Genomic DNA, 26,662 nt, shown 5'->3' on the forward strand with positions numbered 1-26,662 from the left:
TACAGCCTCTACTAAGGACCTTAAAGGGGAACTCAACAGCTTATTGGGGGCCACACTGATCGTGGAGGGTGCAGGCTCCATTCACTGTCTATGGGACTGCTGGATTTTCAGACGTTCAAATGAGTAGGATAAGGGAAGCTGTAGCCCCTAGTTTGTAGTTTGGTAGCAGCTGGAGGGCCACAGACTCCCTTTCCCTGCAGTATGAGAAGTAACCAAGCACCACAACAGACCTCCGTTCCCCCAGTGGTCAGACCCCCACTGATCAGTCATCCATCATGTAGCTCTTGGGATAGCCCCATTATCATGTCTCTTACGTAGCAGCCAGTCACCACTCACATCTCATCCATGGTCCCATTCCAATAGCGCTGACCCAGTGCTGCAGTACCAGGCATGACCACAGCCAGGAGGGAGCGCTGGACAGTGTAACAGGGGTCCCAGGCAAGAAAAAAAAAAAAAAAGACCCACACACGATGAAAATTTCACAAAACCTTTACTGGTTGTGGCCTCGTCAGTAGAAACGTCTGCAAAGTTATTATATCAAGCACGAGACGCTGAGTGTAAACATGATCCGACTCCATCATACCGCTCTACATGCAGAGGAAGCCGGGATATGGCCACTTAGGGGTTAACGCCGGCAGCGCTCCGGCCCATAGAGGACTAGTACCGTTAACTCTGGAGATTTCTACTGGATCGGGAAATTACGGATGTGGCCCCTCCCCCTGTTGTGCAGTCACAGCCACAAAGGCATCTCCCTCACATATTGTACAGCAGGGATGGCAAACCTTCCACCCTCCAGCTGTTGCAAAACTACAATTCCCATCATGCTTTGGCTGTCCATGCATGATGGGAATTGTAGTTTTGCAACAGCTGGAGGGCGGAAGGTTTGCCATTACTGCTGTACAGGACACAAGAGGCACAGCGCCATCTAGTGTTGTCACTTGATTGTTGTACCTGTCAGTGGTCGGAGTAGGTCAGAGCTGTAGGTGATGGGGCAGTAATACTCCTCCCTGAGTGCTAGAAGGTAAGCAAGGTTCTGGTGGGCCGATAAGACCCCCAGCCCTATACATGGGGGAGGGATAAAGGCTGCAGGTTCATACGTGTCAGTTGATAGAACAGCGCCCCCTCCTGTAGGCACTGCCTTTGCCCTGGAGGGCTGGCGCTGAGGTACGGTGGTCACAGCTGGAGGGGTGCAGACCTGAGGCAGATTCCAGTGCAGGTTTAGAAGAGGCTCCAATGAGATTGTACCAGAAGTTGGGGTACCCCCTTCCCCAATATATCAGCTTCCACCACTACCTCCCCCCCCCCCCCCATCAACCCAAGTCCACTGTGCATGCAGCAACACAACATCCCGCGCCATGGAGGCTCCAGCTCAGAGCGGCTGCTGAACCAGACTCAAGCATTTAGTAGTATAAAAGAAGGCGAGTCAGCCGCGACAGTCCTAGTGCATGCTGGGTAGTGGCCGAGGTTAGTATGTAAACACGCCATCCCTGCAGGCATTTACCTCATCCAGCATTCTCATGGGAAAGGGCGCACTCAAAAAGACTGCAGCATTGGGGGTTCTAGAAGTTTTAGGGGGAAAAAAAAAACAAAAAGAAAAAGTCAAAAGAAAAAAAGGAGGAGAAGACGACGGGACGCGGGGTTAATCGGACTTCTTGCGCTCGACGTGAAGAACTTTCCTTCGCTGGTGAAGCATGTGGAAGTATAACTGCGGGAAAACTGCAGAGAAAAGAGAAGACTGGTGAACGTGGAGAGCAGAGGGACGCTGGAGGAGGCCGCCAATAGGCACAGATGGACTGGAGACCCCACCCCTGCTGGAGGAGGCTGCCCACAAACATGTATAGACCAGGAACTCCCACCCCTGCTAGAGGAGGCCGCTCATAGACCTGTATGGAATGGAGACCCCACCCCCCCTGGAGGAGGCTGCTCATAGACCTGTATAGAATGGAGACCCCACCCCCGCTGGAGGAGGCCGCTCATAGACCTGTATGGAATGGAGACCCCACCCCCGCTGGAGTAGGCTGCTCATAGACCTATAGGCGGCAGCTGTTATATGTCAGCAGTCAGCGGGGCGGCAGCTATTATATCTCAGCAGTCAGCGGGGCGGCAGCTGGCATATATCAGCAGTCTATGGGATGGGAGCTTGAATATGTCAGCAGTCAGCGGGGTGGCAGCTGTTATATGGCAGCAGTCAGCGGGGCGGCAGCTGGTATATCGCAGCAGTCAGCGGGGCGGCAGCAGGTATATCGCAGCAGTCAGCGGGGCGGCAGCTGGTATATCGCAGCAGTCAGCGGGGCGGCAGCTGGTATATCGCAGCAGTCAGCGGGGCGGCAGCTGGTATATCGCAGCAGTCAGCGGGGCGGCAGCTGGTATATCGCAGCAGTCAGCGGGGCGGCAGCAGGTATATCGCAGCAGTCAGCGGGGCGGCAGCTGGTATATCGCAGCAGTCAGCGGGGCGGCAGCTGGTATATCGCAGCAGTCAGCGGGGCGGCAGCTGGTATATCGCAGCAGTCAGCGGGGCGGCAGCTGGTATATGTCAGCAGTCGGTGGGATGGCAGCTTGTATATCAGCAGTCAGCGGGGCGGCAGCTGGTATATATCAGCAGTTCTGTCTTGTATATCAGCAGTCGGTGGGATGGCAGCTTGTATATCAGCAGTCAGCGGGGCGGCAGCTGGTATATTAGCAGTCAGCGGGGCGGCAGCTGGTATATATCAGCAGTAAGTAAGGTGGCAGCTGGTATATCAGCAGTTCTGTCTTGTATATCAGCAGTCGGTGGGGTGGCAGCTGGTATATCAGCAGTCAGCGGGTGGCAGCTGGTATATATCAGCAGTCAGCGGGGCGGCAGCTGGTATATCTCAGCAGTCAGCGGGGCGGCAGCTGGTATATATCAGAAGTTCTGTCTTGTATATCAGCAGTCACATATGATAAAAGGTGGTGATGACACTGTTGGATACTCACTGGGGATGTAGGACACCATGACGAGGATGAGGAAGGTGTAGTAATGAAACGAGAAGTTGTATTTGTTGGGCAGGCTGATGGAGTATAATGCAGTCTGCTTGACGTAGGGCAGTGCAGCATAGATGGTGAGTAATTCTCCTGCTACTCCCATGGGGTATAAGACAATGAAGAGGGTGTACCTGAGAAGCAAACACAGCACAGATCCACTGTCATGGCCGCCAGCCTGTCTGCAAGTTGTACATATTTATTGTGGGGGAAGATCTGCTGCGTAGCCGGGGGTCCATACACACAGGAGGGGCTGTTAGTAATGACAGTGTCTGCCCCCTCTGATACCCATCACCTCAGCGGGGATACCCCATGCCCGCACTCACCTGGCCCACTTGATGATGTACGGCAGGTGGTTTAGGAGACTGAAGGTATAAAACGAGTAGCGGATAATCTCAGTGATTGTCCAGGCAACAACAAACAGCAGGACAGAGTCCTCGTTCTGCACCTGAAAAGTGAACAGGAGATTAACCCCTTCCTCCTCACATCTGTCCAGTAAAAAATCCCTTTAAGACGACCCGTGGCAGAGAATTACCTCTCTCACGCTGTGTGTGACGGCCCAGGTCAGGAACACCCGAGACAAAACCTGAAAGGCTGTGAGGACCACAGAGGACGGCACGATACCTGGAAGAGCAGAGACCGAGCGTCAGTGGGGCCGGAATAAATATAAATATTATATATATATATTGTATGTATGTGTGTATACAGAGGCTGGGGTCCGTGTGGTGTATATACAGAGGCTGGGGTCCGTGTGGTGTATATACAGAGGCTGGGGTCCGTGTGGTGTATATACAGAGGCTGGGGTCCGTGTGGTGTATATACAGAGGCTGGGGTCCGTGTGGTGTATATACAGAGGCTGGGGTCCGTGTGGTGTATATACAGAGGCTGGGGTCCGTGTGGTGTATATACAGAGGCTGGGGTCCGTGTGGTGTATGTATAGAGGCTGGGGTCCGTGTGGTGCATGTATAGAGGCTGGGGTCCGTGTGGTGTATGTATAGAGGCTGGGGTCCGTGTGGTGTATGTATAGAGGCTGGGGTCCGTGTGGTGTATGTATAGAGGCTGGGGTCCGTGTGGTGTATGTATAGAGGCTGGGGTCCGTGTGGTGTATGTATAGAGGCTGGGGTCCGTGTGGTGTATGTATAGAGGCTGGGGTCCGTGTGGTGTATGTATAGAGGCTGGGGTCCGTATGATGCCCACAACCGGCATCTCTCTGTAACTTACTGCCCGGCGGTCACACACTGACACGGCCGCTATGGACGTCCACCAGTCACTTACCCAGTGCACAATGTACAATCTGCAAACACAAAGACAGCAGTGTCACTATGCAGCAACTCCCATAGACTATAGTCACACAGAGCACGGGCAGCGGCCATTACCTCCAGCAGCGCTCCCGTCTGGAAGAACTTCAGGGGCCGCTCTATGGAGTAGTAGAGATTGTGGTAACTGCCCTTGGCGAGATACGTGCGCACCAAGCCCACCGCTATGACCAGCCACCTGCCGGGCACAGAGCACAGCCGCTCAGTGTATACAGTATATACCAATCATCCCCATGTGACTAAATAATTCCTGGGGGGCAAAGGTCATGGCCTGGGGGGCTGCAGATCATCTGAGACGCTGCAGGGTGATGACGCATCATAAACATAACATCAGATGATGGCGAGTACAGAACCAGTCCCGCACCCCGGGGGCCCCTATATTACTTACACATCCCCCAACATCACCACAGGAACCAGTCACCCCAATACACACCCCTGGAGCCACTCACCCGGCCGTCATTATCACATTGTAGATGACCAGATAGGCAGTGGCAAAAGCTCCGGGACCCCTCCTCTTCCTCTGACTGCCATTCTCCATAGACCTGCTGCTCCCAGACGTCGGGCTCGCCATAGCTGTAAGAGAGAGACTGTGTACATACATTACTGATCCTGTATTATACTCCAGAGCTGCACTCACTATTCTGCTGGTGGGGTCACTGTGTACATACATGACTGATCCTGTATTATCCCCCGGAGCTGTAATCACTATGCTGCAGTATGGAGGTCAGGGCGGCTGATAAGGAGAAGAGGCGGCGCACACTGTAATATGGCAGCGGCCGGAGCGGAGAGATAGCGGAGGAGGTGACCGGCCCCCTGCACGTTACCTATGCGCGGCCCCCTGCACGTTACCTATACGCGGCCTCTCTATATACAGTATATAACGTCCTGTACATTATATATATACGCGGCCCCCTGTACGTTACCTATACGCGGCCCCCTGTACGTTAACTATACGCGGCCTCTCTATATACAGTATATAACGTCCTGTACATTATATATATACGCGGCCCCCTGTACGTTACCTATGCGCGGCCCCCTGCACGTTACCTATATGCGGCCTCTCTCTCTATATACAGTATATAACGTCCTGTACATTATATATATACGCGGCCCCCTGTACGTTACCTATACGCGGCCCCCTGTACGTTACCTATACGCGGCCTCTCTATATACAGTATATAACGTCCTGTACATTATATATATACGCGGCCCCCTGTACGTTACCTATGCGCGGCCCCCTGCACGTTACCTATACGCGGCCTCTCTATATACAGTATATAACGTCCTGTACATTATATATATGCGCGGCCCCCTGTACGTTACCTATACGCGGCCCCCTGCACGTTACCTATACGCGGCCTCTCTCTCTACATACAGTATATAACGTCCTGTAAATTATATATATACGCGGCCCCCTGTACATTACCTATACGCGGCCCCCTGTACATTATATATATACGCGGCCCCCTGTACATTATATATATACGCGGCCCCCTGTACATTATATATATACGCGGCCCCCTGTACATTATATATATACGCGGCCCCCTGTACATTACCTATACACAGCCCCCTGTACATTATATATATACGCGGCCTCCTGTACATTATATATATACGCGGCCCCCTGTACATTATATATATACGTGGCCTCTCTCTCTATATACAGTATATAACGTCCTGTACATTATATATATACGCGGCCTCCTGTACATTATATATATACGCGGCCTCCTGTACATTATATATATACGCGGCCCCCTGTACATTATATATATACGTGGCCTCTCTCTCTATATACAGTATATAACGTCCTGTACATTATATATATACGCGGCCTCCTGTACATTATATATATACGCGGCCTCCTGTACATTATATATATACGCGGCCCCCTGTACACTACCTATACGCGGCCCCCTGTACATTATATATATACGCGGCCCCCTGTACATTATATATATACGCGGCCCCCTGTACATTACGTATACGCGGCCCCCTGTACATTATATATATACGCGGCCCCCTGTACATTACGTATATGCGGCCTCTCTCTATATACAGTATATAACGTCCTGTACATTATATATATACGCGGCCCCCTGTACATTACGTATACGCGGCCCCCTGTACATTATATATATACGCGGCCCCCTGTACATTACGTATATGCGGCCTCTCTCTATATACAGTATATAACGTCCTGTACATTATATATATACGCGGCCTCCTGTACATTATATATATACGCGGCCTCCTGTACATTATATATATACGCGGCCCCCTGTACATTATCTCTCTCCATATATAACGTCCTGTACGTTATCTCCCGTATACACCGGATGGCGTCTCCACCGGCTGCAGGTGTCGGTGAAGCTCTCCGTGTGCCCGGCCATCCCTCACCATTCCCTGCATTGTCCTGCCCGTTCTCTCTCCGGTCCCCCTGGAGGATACATACCGCCGCCCCCTCCCCACCGGTTCCCATTGTCCGCTTCCCGGGACTCCCTCACCTGTCCGGGCCGCTCTGTCACACGGTCCAAGCGCCGCAGCCAACCCTGCTGACAGTGACAGGTCACACGCTCCTCGCTGATTTGACGAGAAGCCGTTGGGGGCGGAGCAATAAAAGGGTTAAAACGAGTTTGGTTGACAACATGTTCAACGGTCACTGATAAAAAGCGGAGTCACCTGTCTCTCTACAACCAATCAACTGTCAGAATCCTCCGCTTTGGCCCCGCCCTTTGCTGGCAATTCGATTGACGTCTCCTTGGAAACGGACGGAAGCCGGGAGAGAAACCATCAAAACTAAAGCGGCTGAATTTAAACCGTCTGTAGAGGAAACTGCCCCTTCCCGGAACATAGAAGCGTCCAGTGTGATCGGACTGGAAGACAGCAAGACCCATAAACGGGGGTGAGCAGAAACGTGTGGCTATAGCAGGGAGCAGTGTAATGAATGGGTGTGGGGCATGGTATAGAGTGAGGTGTGGTGAGGCTGTATGATATATTGTAATTAGGGGGGTGGTTGGAAACTGGTCTTGGAAAATGCCAGAGCTTTGTTATAAACTTCTATTAAAAAAATCTCCAGTCTTACAGTACTTATCAGCTGCTGTTTGTCCTGCAGGAAGTGGTGAATTTTCTCCAGTCTGACACACTGCTCTCTGCTGCCACCTCTGTCCATGTCAGGAACTGTCCAGAGCAGGAGAGGTTTTCTATGAGGATTTGCTGCTGCTCTGGACAGTTCCTGACATGGACAGAGGTGGCAGCAGAGAGCACTGTGTCAGACTGGAGAGAATACACCACTTCCTGCAGGACATACAGCAGATGATGAGTATTGGAAGACTGGAGATTTTTGAATAGAAGTATTTTATAAATCTCTGGCACCAGTTGATTTGAAAAAAAAAAAAAAATGTTTTGGATGAACTACCCCTTTAATGGATGTTGGGGTGGGGTGCAGTTTGATGATGGGTAATGATATATTGGTGAATGGGGTGTCAGTATGGGGTGTGATATGTTGCAGTTTGGGGTATGTAATGATTATGGGTTTCATATGTGGTAGATTGGGGGTGCAGTATGATGTTGGGCGGTGTGATATGTGATTGGGGGGTGCAGTATGATGTTGGGGGGGTGATATGTGGTAGATTGGGGGTGCAGTATGATGTTGGGGGGGTGATATGTGGTAGATTGGGGGTGCAGTATGATGTTGGGGGGGTGATATGTGGTAGATTGGGGGTGCAGTATGATGTTGGGGGGGTGATATGTGATAGATTGGGGGGTGCAGTATGATGTTGGGGGGGTGATATGTGATAGATTGGGGGGTGCAGTATGATGTTGGGATGTGATATGTGATAGATTGGGGGGTGCAGTATGATGTTGGGATGTGATATGTGATAGATTGGGGGGTGCAGTATGATGTTTGGGGGGTGCAGTATGATGTTGGGGGGGTGATATGTGGTAGATTGGGGGTGCAGTATGATGTTGGGGGGGTGATATGTGGTAGATTGGGGGTGCAGTATGATGTTGGGGGGGTGATATGTGATAGATTGGGGGGTGCAGTATGATGTTGGGGGGTGATATGTGATAGATTGGGGGGTGCAGTATGATGTTGGGGGGGTGATATGTGATAGATTGGGGGGTGCAGTATGATGTTGGGGGGGTGATATGTGATAGATTGGGGGGTGCAGTATGATGTTGGGGGGGGTGATATGTGATAGATTGGGGGGTGCAGTATGATGTTGGGCGGTGTGATATGTGGTAGATTGGGGGTGCAGTATGATGTTGGGGGGGGTGATATGTGGTAGATTGGGGGTGCAGTATGTTGTTGGGGGCAGGGATGGTCTGAACCTGGTTCGGGTTTGTATGAACCTGAACACTCGGCATCAGATTCCCGCTGTCTGCCCGCTCCGTGGATAGGGTGGATACAGCGGGAGGAACGCCTGGAAAACTGGGATACAGCCATAGCCATAGGCTGTTTTCCAGGCGTTCCTCCCGCTGTATCCACCCTCTCCACGGAGCGGGCAGACAGCGGGAATCTGATGCCGAGCGTTCAGGTTCATACAAACCGTAACCTCGGCAGGTTCGGACCATCCTTAGTTGGGGGGGTGATATGTGGGGGGTGCAGTATGATAACTGGGGGTGTAGTATGATGTTGGGGTGTGATATGTGGTAGACTGAGGGTGCAGTATGATGTTGGGGTGTGATATGTGGTAGATTTGGGGTGCAGTATGATGTTGGGGGGTGATATGTGGTAGATTGGGGGTGCAGTATGATGTTGGGGTGTGATATGTGGTAGACTGAGGGTGCAGTATGATGTTGGGGTGTGATATGTGGTAGACTGAGGGTGCAGTATGATGTTGGGGTGTGATATGTGGTAGATTGGGGGTGCAGTATGATAACTGGGGGTGCAGTATGATGTTGGGGGGTGATATGTGGTAGACTGAGGGTGCAGTATGATGTTGGGGTGTGATATGTGGTAGATTGGGGGTGCAGTATGATGGGGTGTGATATGTGGTAGATTGGGGGTGCAGTATGATAACTGGGGGTGCAGTATGATGTTGGGGGTGATATGTGGTAGACTGAAGGTGCAGTATGATGTTGGGGGTGATATGTGGTAGACTGGGGGTGTAGTATGATGTTGGGGTGTGATATGTGGTAGACTGGGGGTGTAGTATGATGTTGGGGTGTGATATGTGGTAGACTGGGGGTGCAGTATGATGTTGGGGTGTGATATGTGGTAGACTGGGGGTGTAGTATGATGTTGGGGGGTGATATGTGGTAAACTGAGGGTGCAGTATGATGTTGGGGTGTGATATGTGGTAGACTGAGGGTGCAGTATGATGTTGGGGTGTGATATGTGGTAGATTGGGGGTGTAGTATGATAACTGGGGGTGCAGTATGATGTTGGGGGGTGATATGTGGTAGACTGGGGGTGCAGTATGATGTTGGGGTGTGATATGTGGTAGATTGGGGGTACAGTATGATGGGGTGGGATATGTGGTAGACTGAGGGTGCAGTATGATGTTGGGGGGTGATATGTGGTAGACTGAGGGTGCAGTATGATGTTGGGATGTGATATGTGGTAGATTGGGGGTGCAGTATGATAACTGGGGGTGTAGTATGATGTTGGGATGTGATATGTGGTAGATTGGGGGTGCAGTATGATAACTGGGGGTGTAGTATGATGTTGGGGTGTGATATATGGTAGGTAAATATGTGTATTTGGGGTAATGCTCTTTCTTCCCTCCAGGTTCCTCTGCTCGGGGGAGGGGACATGAGCCGCTTGGCAGGTGAGGACCCCATAGGGGGAATGTTGTGGAGAAGATGATGGGGTGTAGTGCTCGCCCCGGGCCCCCACTCCCCCCTATAACCTTCTGCTTGTAGTTCTATGCTCCTTCATCCCTCTGTCTTGTTTCTCTTGCAGACGCTGATGAGGTTTCCTCTATGGTAAGTCAGTAACCAGCAGGGATCCATCATCAGCATGGCGGGGGCCTGAGAGGGGGGGTCCAGCCTCTCCCATACAGCTGACCAGCCGCGCCCCCACGCCACTTTGTCCTGTCCTTTCTGTGTGAATGATGTTGGAGCGGTGAGAGGAGAAGGTTGATGATATTACTGTTGGGGGGCTCCTGGCAGAGATGTCCCCCGCAGATACGCTCCTCAGCATTAACCCTGCAACACCAAGATGTCCTGGAATTATAGAACTCACAGGATCAGCAGCAAATCCTCTGGATCAGCAATTGTGACCAATAATGTGTCTACTTCATCACTTGTCTCACACCGACATGGACACGTAACCCTGAACAGCGCTGAGACCTCGGCCTACATGTGTATAGATGTGTAGGCCAGTCTCCCCTTCAAGGGATCTGACTCTCAGTTTGGGATAAGATTGTGTGCTCTCTATGCCTTATATATCACTAAAGCCCCCTCCCCATATCACAGACTGGAGCTCGTGTTGCAGTTTCCTTGCTGAGGAGTGTATTAAAGGGGGTTATCCAGGATTACAAATAGATGGCTGTTTTTTTTCAAAGTAAGGGCGCGTGCACACTACAGAATTGCCGCGTCTTACCCGCGACGTATTCCGTCGCTCATCCCCGCACGCGGTGGCGCACATTTCCGCCCCTGCCATAGACACTATTCTATGCACGGGCGGATTACGCGTTCCGCCGAAAGAAGTAACATGTCAATTCTTTCGACGGAACGCGGAATCCGCCCGTGCACAGAATATGGCACGGGCGGAAATGCGCGCTGCCGCGTGCGGGGATGGGCGAGGGAATACGCGGCAATTCCGTAGTGTGCACACGCCCTAAGCGCCACCCCTTTCCTCAGGGTGTGTGTGGTATTACAACTCCACCCCACTCACCTTAAAGCGACTCTGTACCCACAATCTGTCCCCCCCCCAACCACTTGTCGGATAGCTGCTTTTAATCCAAGATCTGTCCTGGGGTCCGTTCGGCAGGTGATGCAGTTATTCTCCTAAAAACAACTTTTAATTCTGAAGTGCTGTGTCTAACGGCCGGGGCTTACATTTGTATATGCATTAGGCTGGCACACCCTCTCCGTCCTTCCTCCCCACCCTCCTCATCATTAGGAATGATCCAGGAACATTTACTGCTGTTTGAGCTTTGCACTGGTGTATTAACGATCCAGCCCATGTGCCGGGCTAAACAAGTGCTAATGAGGAGGGTGGGGAAGAGGGACGGAGAGGGTGTGCCAGCCTAGTGCATATACAGATGTAAGCCCCGGCCGTTAGACACAGCGCTGCCGGATTAAAAGTTGTTTTTTAGGACAATAACTGCATCCCCTGCCGAACGGACCCCAGGACAGATCTTGGATTAAAAGCAGCTATCCCAAGGTACAAGTGGTTTGAAGGGGGGGGGACCGATTGTGGGTACAGAGTTGCTTTAATGAATGTCTTCTATGGCAGTGTGTGTGGATCCAGTCTCCTATGGTGCGGCACCTGTTGTGTGTGGATCCGGTCTTCTGTGGTGCGGCACCTGTTGTGTGTGGAGTTGTCTGAGCCATTTTCTCTATCTCGCTGCAGGCAGAGCTGTCAGGATGGGAGGATATCAATAAGATCCTGAAGCGTCATGGCTGTTCGGCAGTGTGCGTGTCTCCGAGGGACGACCTGTTGGGTAATGGCGTCTATGTGATGTGTGAAATGTGGTGGTCTCTGCAGACCTAACACTGGATCCACATGTGATGAGAGGTTTATACTGGGGGATGCAGGGTCTTCCACCTTCTAATGTTCTCAGTTCGTTCTCTCTATCTAGGAGGAGTGACCCTAGACTCCCAGGCGTCACTGGCGCTCAGATCAGCCATTAAATCACTTGTGGAAGATACAGAGAGACGTCAGAACCTGATCCACGGCCTCATCCAGTCCAACAACCAACTCAAGTAAGACTGCCGTGCTATACTGTATACACATGTACACCGGGCTCAGCTATTCCTCCTCCTCCCCCATACACATGTACACCGGGCTCAGCTATTCCTCCTCCCCCCTCCCATACACATGTAAACTGGGCTCAGCTATTCCTCCTTCTTCCATACACATGTACACTGGGCTCAGCTATTCCTCCTCCTCCCCTATACACATGTACACTGGGCTCAGCTATTCCTCCTCCTCCCCCATACACATGTACACTGGGCACAGCTATTCCTCCTCCTCCCCCATACACATGTACACTGGGCACAGCTATTTCTCCCCCCTCCCCCATACACATGTACACTGGGCTCAGCTATTCCTCCTCCTCCCCCATACACATGTACACCGGGCTCAGCTATTCCTCCTTCTCCCATACACATGTACACTGGGCTCAGCTATTCCTCCTCCTCCCCCATACACATGTACACTGGGCTCAGCTATTCCTCCTCCTCCCCCATACACATGTACACTGGGCTCAGCTATTCCTCCTTCTCCCATACACATGTACACTGGGCTCACCTATTCCTCCTCCTCCATACACATGTACACCGGGTTCAGCTATTCCTCCTCCTTCTCCCATACACATGTACACTGGGCTCAGCTATTCCTCCTCCTCCCCCATACACATGTACACTGGGCTCACCTATTCCTCCTCCTCCATACACATGTACACTGGGCTCAGCTATTCTTCCTCCACCTCCTTCTTCCCCTTTACATATGTACACTGGGCTCAGCTATTCTTCCTCCTCCTTCCACTATACACATGTACACTGGGCTCAGCTATTCCTCCTCCCCCATACACATATACACTGGGCTCAGACATTCCTCCTCCTCCTCCTCCTCCTCCCCCATACACATGTACACTGGTCTAAGCTATTCCTCCTCCCCCATACACATGTACACTGGGCTAAGCTATTCCTCCTCCTCCTCCATACACATGTACACTGGGCTCAGCTATTCCTCCTCCTCCCCCATACACATGTACACTGGGCTCAGCTATTCCTCCTCCTCCCCCATACACATGTACACTGGGCTCACCTATTCCTCCTCCTCCATACACATGTACACTGGGCTCAGCTATTCCTCCTCCTCCTCCATACACATGTACACTGGGCTCAGCTATTCCTCCTCCTCCATACACATGTACACTGGGCTCAGCTATTCCTCCTCCTCCTCCATACACATGTACACTGGGCTCAGCTATTCCTCCTCCTCCTCCATACACATGTACACTGGGCTCAGCTATTCCTCCGCCTCCCCCATACACATGTACACTGGGCTCAGCTATTCCTCCTCCTCCTCCATACACATGTACACTGGGCTCAGCTATTCCTCCGCCTCCCCCATACACATGTACACTGGGCTCAGCTATTCCTCCTCCTCCATACACATGTACACTGCGCTCAGCTATTCCTCCTCCTCCCCCATACACATGTACACTGGGCTCAGCTATTCCTCCTTCATACACATGTACACTGGGCTCAACTTTTTCTCTTGTCTTCTGCAGAGATGACGTCCGGATGCAGCAGGACAGAGCCGGCCGTCAGGAGCAGAGGGCCGATGAATTGCAGCGGATTCTGGACAGCGTCAAAACCAAAATCCGGGACCTGGAGGACGACTTTATCTGTAAGATGCAGCAGCAGCAGAGCGAGGTGAAGGGTTTACTGAAGGAGAAGGAGGTGGCACATGTGAGTACACGCGGATCGCTCGCTGTATACGGTCACACATCTATAGGTGTACGCTGCAGTGTGTGCAGGCAGGACTGGACTCTGTACACATCTGCAGCTACTGTGGTGCCAGTGATGGCCTCTGTCAGTACAGATCAGGGAGGTCCTGGAGGCTTCTGGGTCCTGTCACACACTGGATACCTTGGGGGCCAGATGCATTAAACATTTTATCATGGAGTCTGTCGCCTCCTCTCAGGAACATTGTCAGAAGCACCAGGAGAAGCTGCGGGAGCAGGAACGCCGCATAGCAGAGCTGAGGAAGCGTCTCTCCCAGGCGGCAGCTGCAGAGGAGAAGAGGCTGGAGAACAGGAGGAAGACCTTCCTGCGTCTGATGAAGCGGCAGCCGCAGGAGAACAGCCACCTGGACCAGCAGTAAGTGTGACATTGACCACCACTACCACCCCCATCATCCACGTCTGTGTAAGTGAGAAGGAAATGATGTGCATGTAACCATTATCCGCTAACAAGGCATGCTGAGAGTTGTAGTGCTTAAGGGGGAACCCTGAGCTATATCATTGATAGAAGCTTCACAGGGAACGTCCACTGAGCTCTGAACCTGCAGCTCCACAAGCAGAGTGGTCCCTGCCTGGCTAACCTCCCGCCCAACAGCTCCCCATATCTCAGCTTCTTGGCATAGATCCGTCCACTCCCCTGGTATAACCCTTGATCACACAGTGTGGTCTTGGAGGATGATTGGACTTCTCTCTAGCTTCTTCCCTTATTCTATTCTGATCTTACAGGATTCTGGATCTCATTGATGGGTATGAGCGCCGGGTGAAGAAGCTGCAGGATGAGATCAGGTGAGTGCTGCTCCGGAGGCCGATGTATCTGCTAAAATCAGATCCTGGACAACCCCTCTCATTGCGGCTATTGATATAGGGATGTTAGGGTTCAGGGTGTGAGCGTCTGATGAGACACAAGGAGGATGGGAGATGACATCATAGCATTGCTTACCTGTCTGCCGCAGCTCTAAAATAAATCCATGATGTGATTCTCTATGGAGGGGAGGTAATAATAATAGGTGGTCCTGGAGGGGAGACCCCTGATCTACACCCACCTGCTATAGGTCATCCAGACTGGGTTGTGCTCTCATCTGTGTCTCCTGGATTTGTTACTTGCAGGAAATATGAGTCCTCTGAGGGTCCGGTCCTGGAGAGAAGTCACTCAGAAGGTTCCCTGGACCTGGACGCCACCCCCAATTATAAAGCCCTGATCAAGGTGAGACCAGGGGACTGTGTGACGGGCGGTGGGGCGGAGGATTGGGACTGTGTGATGGGCAGGGCGGAGGATTGGGGACTGTGTGACGGGCGGGGGCGGAGGATTGGGACTGTGTGACGGGCGGGGGCGGAGGATTGGGACTGTGTGACGGGCTGGGGCGGAGGATTGGGACTGTGTGATGGGCGGGGGCGGAGGATTGGGACTGTGTGATCGGCAGGGCGGAGGATTGGGGACTGTGTGACGGGCGGGGGCGGAGGATTGGGACTGTGTGACGGGCGGGGGCGGAGGATTGGGACTGTGTGACGGGCGGGGGCGGAGGATTGGGACTGTGTGATGGGCGGGGGCGGAGGATTGGGACTGTGTGATGGGCAGGGCGGAGGATTGGGACTGTGTGACGGGCGGGGGCGGAGGATTGGGACTGTGTGACGGGCGGGGGCGGAGGATTGGGACTGTGATGGTCAGGGCAGAGGATTGGGACTGTGTGATGGGCAGGGCGGAGGATTGGGACTGTGTGACGGGCGGGGCCGGAGAATTGGGGACTGTGTGACGGGCGGGGGCGGAGGATTGGGACTGTGTGACGGCCGGAGAATTGGGGACTGTGTGACAGGCGGGGGCGGAGGATTGGGACTGTGTGATGGGCAGGGCGGAGGATTGGGACTGTGTGACGGGCGGAGGATTGGGACTGTGTGACGGGCGGGGGCGGAGGATTGGGACTGTGTGACGGGCGGGGGCGGAGGATTGGGACTGTGTGACGGGCGGGGGCGGAGGATTGGGACTGTGTGACGGCCGGAGAATTGGGGACTGTGTGACGGGCGGGGGCGGAGGATTGGGACTGTGTGACGGGCGGAGAATTGGGGACTGTGTGACAGGCTGGGGCCGGGGGATTGGGACTGTGTGACGGGCGGGGGCGGAGGATTGGGACTGTGTGACGGGCGGGGGCGGAGGATTGGGACTGTGTGACGGCCGGAGAATTGGGGACTGTGTGACAGGCTGGGGCCGGGGGATTGGGACTGTGTGACGGGCGGGGGCGGAGGATTGGGACTGTGTGATGGGCGGGGGCGGAGGATTGGGACTGTGTGATGGGCAGGGCGGAGGATTGGGGACTGTGTGACGGGCGGGGGCAGAGGATTGGGACTGTGTGATGGCCGGAGAATTGGGGACTGTGTGACGGGCGGGGGCGGAGGATTGGGACTGTGTGACGGGCGGGGCGGAGGATTGGGACTGTGTGACGGGCGGGGGTGGAGGATTTGGACTGTGTGACGGCCGGAGAATTGGGGACTGTGTGACGGGCGGGGGGCGGAGGATCGGGGACTGCGTGATGCACGGGAGTGGAGGCATTCAGTACTGTCCGGGGTCAGCTGGGCCCAACACATGGAGCGCTGTAACCTCTGACCCTGTTCTCTCTCAGTCTTATCAGGAGCAGATACGAGACGCTCACAGGAAGGAAGAGCAGCTGCTGCGGGAGAACGGGCAGCTGAAGGAGGAGATGGAGGCCAGGTACGTGTGGATGTGTACATGTACATGAGGTCTCACTTGTCAGGCCAGGGAGCGGAGAGGTTTTATATAGATCAGTGTGATGGCTGCAGCTCATTGTCCTGTGTATGAGCCCCCAGAATTAGGCAGCACCCCACCCTGTTCAGCTGCTTCCTATGTGATGGCTGTAGATCGTCCTGTTGTGTGTGACTCCCAGGATCAGACAGCAGCCCTCCCTGCCCTTCAGACCTGACCACATGTCTGTTCCCTCCACATTAGACCGTCAGTCAGAGAATTCAGAACCTACAAGCAGCAGATGAGGAAGATGGAGAAGATTCTCACCCAGAATAATCTCCGGTGAGGATGTGCGGCTCCGCCCTCAGCGTTACGTCCGCTCCGTACGGCAGGAGAGGGACACAGTGTAACCCGCTGTAATCTAGTTCTTGTTTTCTTTTTGCTGCCATTTTTTTCTTACCTGATTCTTTTATGGTTCAGGTGCAGAGGTGTAACCCGAGAGAAGGAAGAGGCGGAGCCTGAAAGAGATGACATCCTGGGGGTGGAGCTTTTGTCAGATGGCAAATGTCAGCGGCTCTTACAGGTATCCACAGGATACAGTATTTACCCCAAACATTGCTGTCCCATCTAATACATCCATTGTCTCTATAGCTAAGTGACCCCCCCCCCCCCCATCTTCACCTCTATACAGTCTACACATAGACCTGAGTACACAGTGACCTCACCAGCACAATAATGAGTGCAGCTCTGGGGCATAATGCTGGATGTAACTTAGGATCAGTAATGTAATGTATGTACACAGTGACCCCACCAGCAGAATAGTGAGTGCAGCTCTGGGGTATAATACAGGATGTAACTCAGGATCAGTAATGTATGTACACAGTGACCTCACCAGCAGAATAGTGAGTGCAGCTCTGGGGTATAATACAGGATGTAACTCGGGATCAGTTTTGTGGACATTATACTGTATAATCCTATGAGTGGTCCCTCCCTCCCCCATCCCCTTAATGCAGTGTCAGCCTCCTCCATGTTGTTCTCCTGTTTTGCTATAGAACATCTGTAGGGAGCTCGGAGTTCAGGATCTGAAGAGTCTCCTTCCAGTCGCTGCATCAAAATTCAGAGAAGCAAAGACCTGTTCTAAGCTGCACAAGGTAACAAACCTGAGAGAATGAACGTGCCGAGCGCAGCCGCGTGGGATCCAGGTTTAGGGCCCTATTCCACCGGACGATTATCGTTCAGATTATCTTTAAATCGTTCGAATCTAAACGATAATCGTTCGGTTGAAATGCAGTTAACGATTAACGACCGAACGAGAAATCGTTGATCGCTTTATAAGACCTGGACCTATTTTTATCGTTGCTCGTTCGCAAATCAAATCGTTCGCATTGAATAATACATGGTTCGGTCGTTCGCAATAGATACGAACGCAATAGCGATCATAAGTAACGATTATCACTTCATAGAAATGAGTGAACGTTTTCAGGCCTTTCACAATAGCGGTCGTTTGAGATTGTTAATCGTTAACAATTAGAATGTGTTCTGCACTGACCTCTGTAGCCTTCCCATATTACTTGGCTTCCTAGGAGTTGTATGCTGGTGCTGTGACCCAGCCATGATGAGTGAGCGCCGTGCTGGTGCTGTGACCCAGCCGTGATGAGTGAGCGCCGTGCTGGTGCTGTGACCCAGCCGTGATGAGTGAGCGCCGTGCTGGTGCTGTGACCCAGCCGTGATGAGTGAGCGCCGTGCTGGTGCTGTGACCCAGCCGTGATGAGTGAGCGCCGTGCTGGTGCTGTGACCCAGCCGTGATGAGTGAGCATCTCTTTCAGATCCTGTCAGATATCAGTGCTGTGCTCTGCGGTCCCCGGGCCCCTCCACTACTTTATAAGCACAGCTCCCGGCTCCAGGAGAATGGAGGTTCAGCGACCACGGACGAGTCGGCCTTCCTGCATCTGCTTCCGACCATAGAGCTGTGGGCCGGACAGTTACTGTCCCTGCAGGTAGGTGGGATTACCGGGGGCCCCCAGCTCCAAAATTACGTCCTATAAGAACCTGTTCCCTCAGTAGACAGATATTACAACACAAGAGCCCACTTCTATAGTGTGTAGTTGAATTTTAAGCAGAGAGCACAGGAATGGAGAGAAATTGAAGTCTGCCTGATCTAGTAAATTGAGGAAAATAACACTATATGTGCATTTCCCATAATTAGTGTATACTAGAAAATGTACCCGGCGCTGCCCGGGTATAAAGTCTCAGTGTGTTAATTAGATTTGTTCTAAGGTGCCCAGAAGGCCAAGCTAAAGGTATTGTTTCATCTGAGTCAATCAGTGGAATTAGTGTATACCTGTAGTGCATAGTTGGAGGGGTTCTGTATACCCACAATGTATAGTTTTTAGGGGTCTCGCATATCTGTAGTGCATAGTTGGGGGGCTGTATACCTGTAGTGTATAGTTGAGGGAGGTCCTGTATACCTGCAGTGTACAGTTGGTGAAGGTCCTGTATACCTGTACTGTATAGTTCGGGGGTCCTGTATACCTCTAGTATATAGTTGGTGCTGTATACCTGTAATGTATAGTTGGTGGAGGTCTTGTATACCTGTAGTTTATAGTTTGAGGGTCCTGGATACCTGTAGTGTATAATTGGTGGAGGTCTTGTATACCTGTAGTGAATAGTTTCAGGGTCCTGTATAACTATAGTATAGAGTTGGTGGAGGTCCTGTATACCTGTAGTGTATAGTTTGGGGTCCTATATACCTGTAGTATATAGCTGGTGGAGTTCCTGTATACGTGTAGTATATTTGGGGTCCTGTATACTTGTAGTATAGAGTTGGTGAAGGTGCTGTATACCTGTATTATAGAGTTGGTGTAGGTCCTGTATACTTGTAATGTATAGTTTTGAGGTCCTGTATACCGGTAGTGTATAGTTTGGGGTCCTATATACCTGTAGTATAGTTGGTGCTGTATAGTTGGGTCCTATATACCTGTAGTATATAGTTGGTGCTGTATACCTGTAATGTATAGTTGGTGGAGGTCTTGTATACCTGTAGTTTATAGTTTGAGGGTCCTGGATACCTGTAGTGTATAATTGGTGGAGGTCTTGTATACCTGTAGTATATAGTTCGGGGGTCCTGTATACCTGTAGTGAATAGTTTGAGGGTCCTGTATAACTATAGTATACAGTTGGTGGAGGTCCTGTATACCTGTAGTGTATAGTTTGTATAGTCCTATATACCTGTAGCATATAACTGGTGGAGTTCCTGTATACCTGTAGTATATTTGGGGTCCTGTATACTTGTAGTACAGAGTTGGTGAAGGTGCTGTATACCTGTATTATAGAGTTGGTGTAGGTCCTGTATACCTGTAGTGTATAGTTTTGAGGTCCTGTATACCTGTAGTGTATAGTTGGTGGAGTTCCTGTATACCTGTAGTGTATAGTTTTGGGGTCCTGTATACCTGTAGTATATAGTCGGTGGAGGTCCTGTATACCTGAAGTATATAGTTGGTGGAGGTCCTGTATACCTGTAGTGTATAATTTTGGGGTCCTTTATACCTGTAGTGTAAAGTTTGGGGTCCTGTATACCTGTAGTATATAGTTTTGTGGAGGTCCCGTGTACCTGTAGTGTATAGTTTTGGGGTCCTGAATACCTGTAGTGTCCTGTATACCTGCAGAGTTGTATTTACCCGTATGGCAGTGTTATTCAGTCACAGTGTGTCGGTATTGGTCATGTCTGGTATGGCGGTGTTATCCAGTCACAGTATGGCGGTATTGGTCAGGTCTGGTGTGGCGGTGTTATCCAGTCACGGTATGGCGGTATTGGTCAGGTCTGGTATAGCGGTGTTATCCAGTCACAGTATGGCAGTATTGGTCAGGTCTGATATGATGGTGTTATCCAGTCACAGCATGGTGGTATTGGTCAGGTCTGGTATGGCGGTGTTATCCAGTCACAGTATGGCGGTATTGGTCAGATCTGGTATGACAGTGTTATCCAGCACAGTATGGCGGTATTGGTCAGGTCTGGTATGGCAGTGTTATCCAGTCACAGTATGGCGGTATTGGTCAGGTCTGGTGTGGCAATGTTACCCAGTTACAGTTTGGTATACTTGTAGTGCCCTGTATATACATGTACTGTAAAGATGGAGTAGGGGGTCCTGTATACATGTACTGTATAGATGGAGTAGGGGGTCCTGTATATACATGTACTGTATAGATGGAGTAGGGGCTCCTGTATATACATATACTGTATAGATGGAGTAGGGGGCCCTGTATACATGTACTGTATAGATGGAGTAGGGGGTCCTGTATATACATGTACTGTATAGATGGAGTAGGGGGTCCTGTATATACATGTTCTGTATAGATGGAGTAGGGGCTCCTGTATATACATGTACTGTATAGATGGAGTAGGGGCTCCTGTATATACATGTACTGTATAGATGGAGTAGGGGGCCCTGTATACATGTCCTGTATAGATGGAGTAGGGGGTCCTGTATACCTGTACTGTATAGATGGAGTAGGGGGTCTACCAGTTATTACTGTGGATGTTGTGAGGCAGCTTCCCTAGCAACCATTGCTCCCTGTGACAATGAAAGCAGTAATCCTATTGGTTGCTAAGGCTCCAACTGCCGTGTCTGCTGCAGCTAATTATATCACCTGTGTTTGCAGTGAGGAGATTTTCCCATTCATCTCTATGGGGCACCGCTCTTTCCCCTCCCCCTCCCCGCCTGTACATCTGGCGGGGACGGGACCTTCGCAATAACCTTCCCGGGCACCCAATGTATCTGTGTGCCAAATTTGGGGTCAAACGGTTCAGGCGTTTGGAAGTCTATAGAGGACAGACAGACTTTGATTTTTATGATATAGATTATGAATTTGTCTAACTTTGCTTATGAAATAACATATTGACAAATAGTTTTTGGCCGGAGTTCTTCTTTTAAATGTCACCAAACTAAGATCACCCTACCCCAATGTGTAATCCAAGCCGTCAGGGAGATTCACTATGGCGGAACTGCCTTACATGCCTTGCACTGGTGAGAACTTGTCTGGTGGAGTTTTTATGCTGTTGCCATTAATCTGCCTATCTCTCTGGTAGGCGCTGCATCGGTCACTGACTAAGCTCAGACAAAAGCTGCAACCTAACCAGCATGGGGACAGAACGGAAGAGACGTGTGGTGCTGTCCGGGTGGAGGAACTTCTCCTTCTGGTGGATACGATGGTGGAGGATGAGGAGAACCGGAAGCAGGTGAGGAGCCAGCCGATCCCAAACCTCCCTACAGACTCTGAGCCCTCATTATAGACAGGATGGCTGCAGTATTCACAGCGGCCACTAGATGTCAGTGTACACAACAATCACCACTGAGAAGAGTCTAGTGAGGACATACTACATAGCAGCTGATAGGAGTCATATGACTCAGCCTTATACACCTGACAGCCATCCATGTGTCCAGGTACCTTTGTGTTACCCTGGTTCTGGGGCTTTTAGGGCTCATGGGTCAGGAGTCAGGACTATAGCATTCAGAATGTAAGATTTTCTACCTCTCTCTCTCTCTCTGTCCGCAGGGCCCCTCTGTCTCCCCCCACGTGCTGCAGGCGCTCATCTCGCACTTTCAGAAACTTTTTGATGCCCCGTCCATAAGCGGCATCTATCCGCGGATGAACGAAGTCTACAGCAAGCTGGGTGAGATGACCAACGCCATGAGGAACCTGCGCTGCATCCTCGGCCTGGGTAAGATGTCCAAAGCACCCAGTCACATAGCACCTCCCCCCCCCCATTGTTTAGGGTCTCCAGGTGGTGTCCTCCCACTAACCCCTTTCTCCATGCTCCCCACAATTAACCCTTCACACCCTGTTGTCCTCAGATGACACAGCGAGTGCAGGGACCGTAGTGAACGCCGTAGGGAGACTGAGCAGAGAGCTGGAGGAAGGCGGAGGCCATGGACTGCAGCAGATCCTGGGCACGCTGGATATAGACAGGTGGGGAAGGGGGCAGCTCTGGATTCTAGTGGGTGTGTGGGGGTGTTATATTTTGGTGTTTAACCCTTTCTGATTTATTGTCTACAGTATCGTAAACAAGGTCCAGGAGCATGAGGAGTTCTTTCCAGCATTTGAGGAGTTAATAAGAGATCTGCTGGAGATTCTAGGTGGGTATCAGCGACTACATTACTGGGGCAGGGTACGGATGGAGTGTCGGCCCTTGTGCCTCACTGCGTCTTCCTTGTCTTTCTAGAGATCAGTCACTTGGAGGATATTCTGCCCGAGGTTCAGAGGTTAAAAGATGTGGAAGCACGATGACGATGGCTGTCGATCACTGACCCCACCAACTTTTCGGCTAGTACACTGCCCTGGCATGCTGGGAGTTGTAGTTTTTGTAACTAGAGAGCCCAGGTTAGAGATCATGGCGTGTGGCACCAACCTCTCACCTCAGCAGTAGGGAGCGGAGGGACTTCTAGGATGAACGGTGTCTCCCGGACACGAGGATCACGCTTGGACTGTAGTTCTGTAATGGCAACAATGTCCTACAATATCCAGACATATAAAATAACGTAAAGATGGCGACTCCGTCCTGATTTTACTTTTATAAATCCGCAAAGTGTCTTAAATAAAAACCAAAATGACTTTCTAATTGAATTCTCCAGCTCCTGTGCAGCTTTTTTGCGGATCTATGCGTCTCCATGGTGATAATTCTCCGGCTCCTCATATGTGTGTGCAGCTCTTCTGCGGAGCTATGCGTCTCCATGGTGATAACCCTTCCGACATACCGCCTGCGCTTCACTTCTGCAGAGCTATGTGTATGTGCAGCTCTTCTGTGGAGCTATGCATCTCTATGGTGATAATTCTCTGACTCCCCATGGGTGTGTGCAGCTCTTCTGCGGAGCTATGCGTCTCCATGGTGATAATTCTCTGACTCCCCATGGGTGTGTGCAGCTCTTCTGCGGAGCTATGCGTTTCCATGGTGATAATTCTTCAGCTCCCATGTGTGTGTGTGCAGCCCTTCTGCAGATCTATGTGTCTCCATGGTGACAACCCTTCTGACATACCGCCTGCGCTTCACTTCTGCGGAGCTATGCGTTTCTATGGTGATAATTCTCTGACTCCCCATATGTGTGTGCAGCTCTTTTGCAGAGCTATACGTCTCCATGGTGATCACCCTTCTCTGACATACCGCACCAGCTTCTATTCCGCCATGATTTCCTGTGTATTTTTTTTTTTTCTTTTTGTGCCGTTACTAAAAATAATCTCAGGAGCCGATTACAACGAAAATAGTTTTATTCTCCTCCGGTATGAACAATGGCGGCTGCGGCACTGATTCCGTACTTGTGGTTTATTTAATAAATAATCAGGTCTGTATAAATAGAAGCAGAACTGCAGCGGTGGATGGGCACAATATGGCGGAGGGCGGGGCCCGGCATATTTATATATAATACACTTTACATGAATACAGCCCCACCCCTACAGTGATAAAATCTGCAGGGATATATTACATATATACATATTTACAGGCAGATAACATGGCGGCTGGTGGAAGTCAAGAGCTCGGCTGGCCGGACGCTGACAGCTCAAACCTGCAAGACAAGAAGGCGGAGGACAAGAGTCAGGAACAGACTTTCACTCTTATGTACACTACCTCTTCCACCTGAGTGCCCTCCCTGGTAGCTGTGCACTTCCTCTTCCACCTGAGTGCCCTCCCTGGTAGCTGTGCACTACCTCTTCCACCTGAGTGCCCTCCCTGGTAGCTGTGCACTTCCTCTTCCACCTGAGTGCCCTCCCTGGTAGCTGTGCACTTCCTCTTCCACCTGAGTGCCCTCCCTGGTAGCTGTGCACTTCCTCTTCCACCTGAGTGCCCTCCCTGGTAGCTGTGCACTACCTCTTCCACCTGAGTGCCCTCCCTGGTAGCTGTGCACTTCCTCTTCCACCTGAGTGCCCTCCCTGGTAGCTGTGCACTACCTCTTCCACCTGAGTGCCCTCCCTGGTAGCTGTGCACTTCCTCTTCCACCTGAGTGCCCTCCCTGGTAGCTGTGCACTACCTCTTCCACCTGAGTGCCCTCCCTGGTAGCTGTGCACTACCTCTTCCACCTGAGAGCCATCCCTGGTAGCTCTGCACTTCCTCTTCCACCTGAGAGCCATCCCTGGTAGCTGTGCACTTCCTCTTCCACCTGAGAGCCATCCCTGGTAGCTGTGCACTTCCTCTTCCACCTGAGAGCCATCCCTGGTAGCTGTGCACTTCCTCTTCCACCTGAGAGCCATCCCTGGTAGCTCTGCACTTCCTCTTCCACCTGAGTGCCCTCCCTGGTAGCTGTGCACTTCCTCTTCCACCTGAGAGCCATCCCTGGTAGCTGTGCACTACCTCTTCCACCTGAGTACCCTCCCTGGTAGCTGTGCACTTCCTCTTCCACCTGAGTGCCCTCCCTGGTAGCTGTGCACTTCCTCTTCCACCTGAGTGCCCTCCCTGGTAGCTGTGCACTTCCTCTTCCACCTGAGTGCCCTCCCTGGTAGCTGTGCACTTCCTCTTCCACCTGAGTGCCCTCCCTGGTAGCTGTGCACTTCCTCTTCCACCTGAGTGCCCTCCCTGGTAGCTGTGCACTTCCTCTTCCACCTGAGTGCCCTCCCTGGTAGCTGTGCACTTCCTCTTCCACCTGAGTGCCCTCCCTGGTAGCTGTGCACTTCCTCTTCCACCTGAGTGCCCTCCCTGGTAGCTGTGCACTTCCTCTTCCACCTGAGTGCCCTCCCTGGTAGCTGTACACTACCACTTCCCTGGTAGATGTGCACTACTCCTTCACACCTGTATGTTGTTGATGGCAGAATTCTCTGCACCCTCCCTTTCTGCACCTAACATCACAGATTCATCTATCAGACATGGCTTCTATAGGGAAGATGTATTAAGCCCAAAAAAAGGGGGGGGAGAATGTGAGATATTTGGAATAACAGTACATCATGCGTGTACATGGCCCCAGCTGAGTGTCACATGTGGCTCTGTGTTAGGGTAAAAGGTCACATCTAGGTCTTGTCACGTTGTTCATCTTACCAGTTGGTGAAGCCCTGGTCGACGTCTTCTTGGGACAGATCCACCAGCACCTGTAAGTAGAAGGTACAGGACGTTCATATCAGGCCGCACCTCACAGATACTCGGAGTAGTAGTTGCCAGTGTCCATCACTCACCTTCCCCATCTCCTTCCTCTCGTGTGATCCGAATGGCCGGTTGTTCTTCACTGCGATGTCCAGCATCCGCTTCTTAGCATCTTCAAGGGTAACAAGGAATTCAAACCTGGAGGACACAGAGGGGAGGTCAGTCAGTGGGATCCTGGAAGCTGTGGTATATAGAAGGGTTTCTGGTATACGCCATTGCATATCCCTGTATTGTCCCATACTATCCCACTGTCTGGCAAGGATTGACTGTGCCCCCTCCCCCCATACACAACCAGTCACTGGGTAGCCAGAGCTACAATTGTGCTAATCAGGTTCCCAGCAGAGTTAGCAGATATGGTAAGGAGCCAGATAACGGGCTCTAATGGGCTTCCTTGCCTGTCAATCACAGCCCAGATGACAACCGGGCCAATCAGCTGTTCGGCGTCGGTGGGAACTAACAGCCAGTACTATGTTGCCGCTACTACACAAAGAACGAAGCATGAATGCCATGCACAGTGGGTAGTACTGAGCGCCTAATAGCTACTCAGCAATGGTGGTGGATGCTGGCAATGATCAGGTGAAAGTGATCAGCATTTTATGGCCTATGCTAAGGAAAAACCCTTTAGGGTGCGTTCACACCTACAGGAACCGCAGCAGATTTGATGCTGTGTTCAGTTATTTAAATGAGATCTGCTGCGGATCCGCAGCAGAAAATACGCTGCAGGTCCGGTAAGTGTGAACGTTTCCCAGAGAGAAGCTTGAACAAAGGAGCCTTTGGCCTGTTGACCTGTGAATTACTTCAAAGAACCTGGAAGTCACTGACTGGAGCATGAAGCATCAGACAAAATTTAGAACAGGTACCGACATCAGGAACAACCAGAACA

At 51.6% G+C, this 26,662-nt stretch overlaps 3 protein-coding genes across 7 annotated transcripts in view; 1 reads left to right on the forward strand and 2 right to left on the reverse strand.

Moving 5' to 3' along the window:
* Positions 1-473: 473 nt before the first annotated feature.
* On the reverse strand, positions 474-6,974 carry HACD2 (3-hydroxyacyl-CoA dehydratase 2). Of its 4 annotated transcripts, none has more exons than XM_069982493.1 (8): positions 6,827-6,974; positions 4,766-4,903; positions 4,377-4,494; positions 4,276-4,294; positions 3,536-3,624; positions 3,327-3,448; positions 2,956-3,134; positions 474-1,716 (listed from the first exon to the last, which is right to left on the reverse strand). In XM_069982493.1, exons 2-8 carry the CDS (start codon positions 4,885-4,887, stop codon positions 1,640-1,642), a joined length of 726 nt encoding a protein of 241 aa, XP_069838594.1. In that variant the 5' UTR covers positions 4,888-4,903; positions 6,827-6,974; the 3' UTR covers positions 474-1,639. The 4 variants fall into 4 exon arrangements, with proteins under 4 accessions (XP_069838594.1, XP_069838592.1, XP_069838593.1 ...); XM_069982491.1 differs by having other exon boundaries at positions 4,766-4,889; positions 6,827-6,972; XM_069982492.1 differs by lacking the exon at positions 6,827-6,974 and adding an exon at positions 6,775-6,798 and having other exon boundaries at positions 4,766-4,889.
* Positions 6,741-23,282, forward strand: CEP70 (centrosomal protein 70). Of its 2 annotated transcripts, XM_069982488.1 has the most exons (19): positions 6,741-7,224; positions 10,057-10,096; positions 10,231-10,253; positions 11,848-11,938; positions 12,077-12,200; positions 13,736-13,916; positions 14,152-14,327; positions 14,696-14,755; positions 15,077-15,173; positions 16,582-16,670; positions 16,926-17,003; positions 17,142-17,244; positions 17,714-17,812; positions 18,488-18,658; positions 21,748-21,897; positions 22,215-22,380; positions 22,514-22,628; positions 22,716-22,795; positions 22,882-23,282. In XM_069982488.1, exons 2-19 carry the CDS (start codon positions 10,081-10,083, stop codon positions 22,944-22,946), a joined length of 1,884 nt encoding a protein of 627 aa, XP_069838589.1. In that variant the 5' UTR covers positions 6,741-7,224; positions 10,057-10,080; the 3' UTR covers positions 22,947-23,282. The 2 variants fall into 2 exon arrangements, with proteins under 2 accessions (XP_069838589.1, XP_069838590.1); XM_069982489.1 differs by lacking the exon at positions 10,057-10,096.
* A 621-nt stretch (positions 23,283-23,903) lies between these two features.
* Positions 23,904-26,662, reverse strand: part of ESYT3 (extended synaptotagmin 3) — a 33,898-nt gene continuing 31,139 nt past the window's right edge. The window contains exons 21-23 of the mRNA XM_069982495.1: positions 25,812-25,917; positions 25,678-25,727; positions 23,904-24,217 (exon numbers count right to left, since the gene is read on the reverse strand). Of these exons, the coding sequence (XP_069838596.1) occupies positions 24,181-24,217; positions 25,678-25,727; positions 25,812-25,917 (193 nt within the window). The 3' untranslated portion in view covers positions 23,904-24,180. The remainder of the gene's footprint in view (positions 24,218-25,677; positions 25,728-25,811; positions 25,918-26,662) is intronic.

This window comes from Dendropsophus ebraccatus, chromosome 9 (assembly GCF_027789765.1).
Source record: "Dendropsophus ebraccatus isolate aDenEbr1 chromosome 9, aDenEbr1.pat, whole genome shotgun sequence".
Lineage (NCBI taxonomy): Eukaryota > Metazoa > Chordata > Amphibia > Anura > Hylidae > Dendropsophus > Dendropsophus ebraccatus.

Excerpts from the sequence above, each read along its gene's own strand:
- HACD2 (XM_069982493.1), bottom strand. The coding sequence starts at position 4,887 with ATGGCGAGCCCGACGTCTGGGAGCAGCAGGTCTATGGAGAATGGCAGT. Across the intron at positions 4,495-4,765 it reads AATGTGATAATGACGGCCGG|GTGGCTGGTCATAGCGGTGG; the intron begins GTGAGTGGCTCC and ends TGTGCCCGGCAG. Across the intron at positions 3,135-3,326 it reads TACATCATCAAGTGGGCCAG|GTACACCCTCTTCATTGTCT; the intron begins GTGAGTGCGGGC and ends TTTGCTTCTCAG.
- CEP70 (XM_069982488.1), top strand. Across the intron at positions 12,201-13,735 it reads CAGTCCAACAACCAACTCAA|AGATGACGTCCGGATGCAGC; the intron begins GTAAGACTGCCG and ends TGTCTTCTGCAG. Across the intron at positions 22,629-22,715 it reads GGCACGCTGGATATAGACAG|TATCGTAAACAAGGTCCAGG; the intron begins GTGGGGAAGGGG and ends TATTGTCTACAG.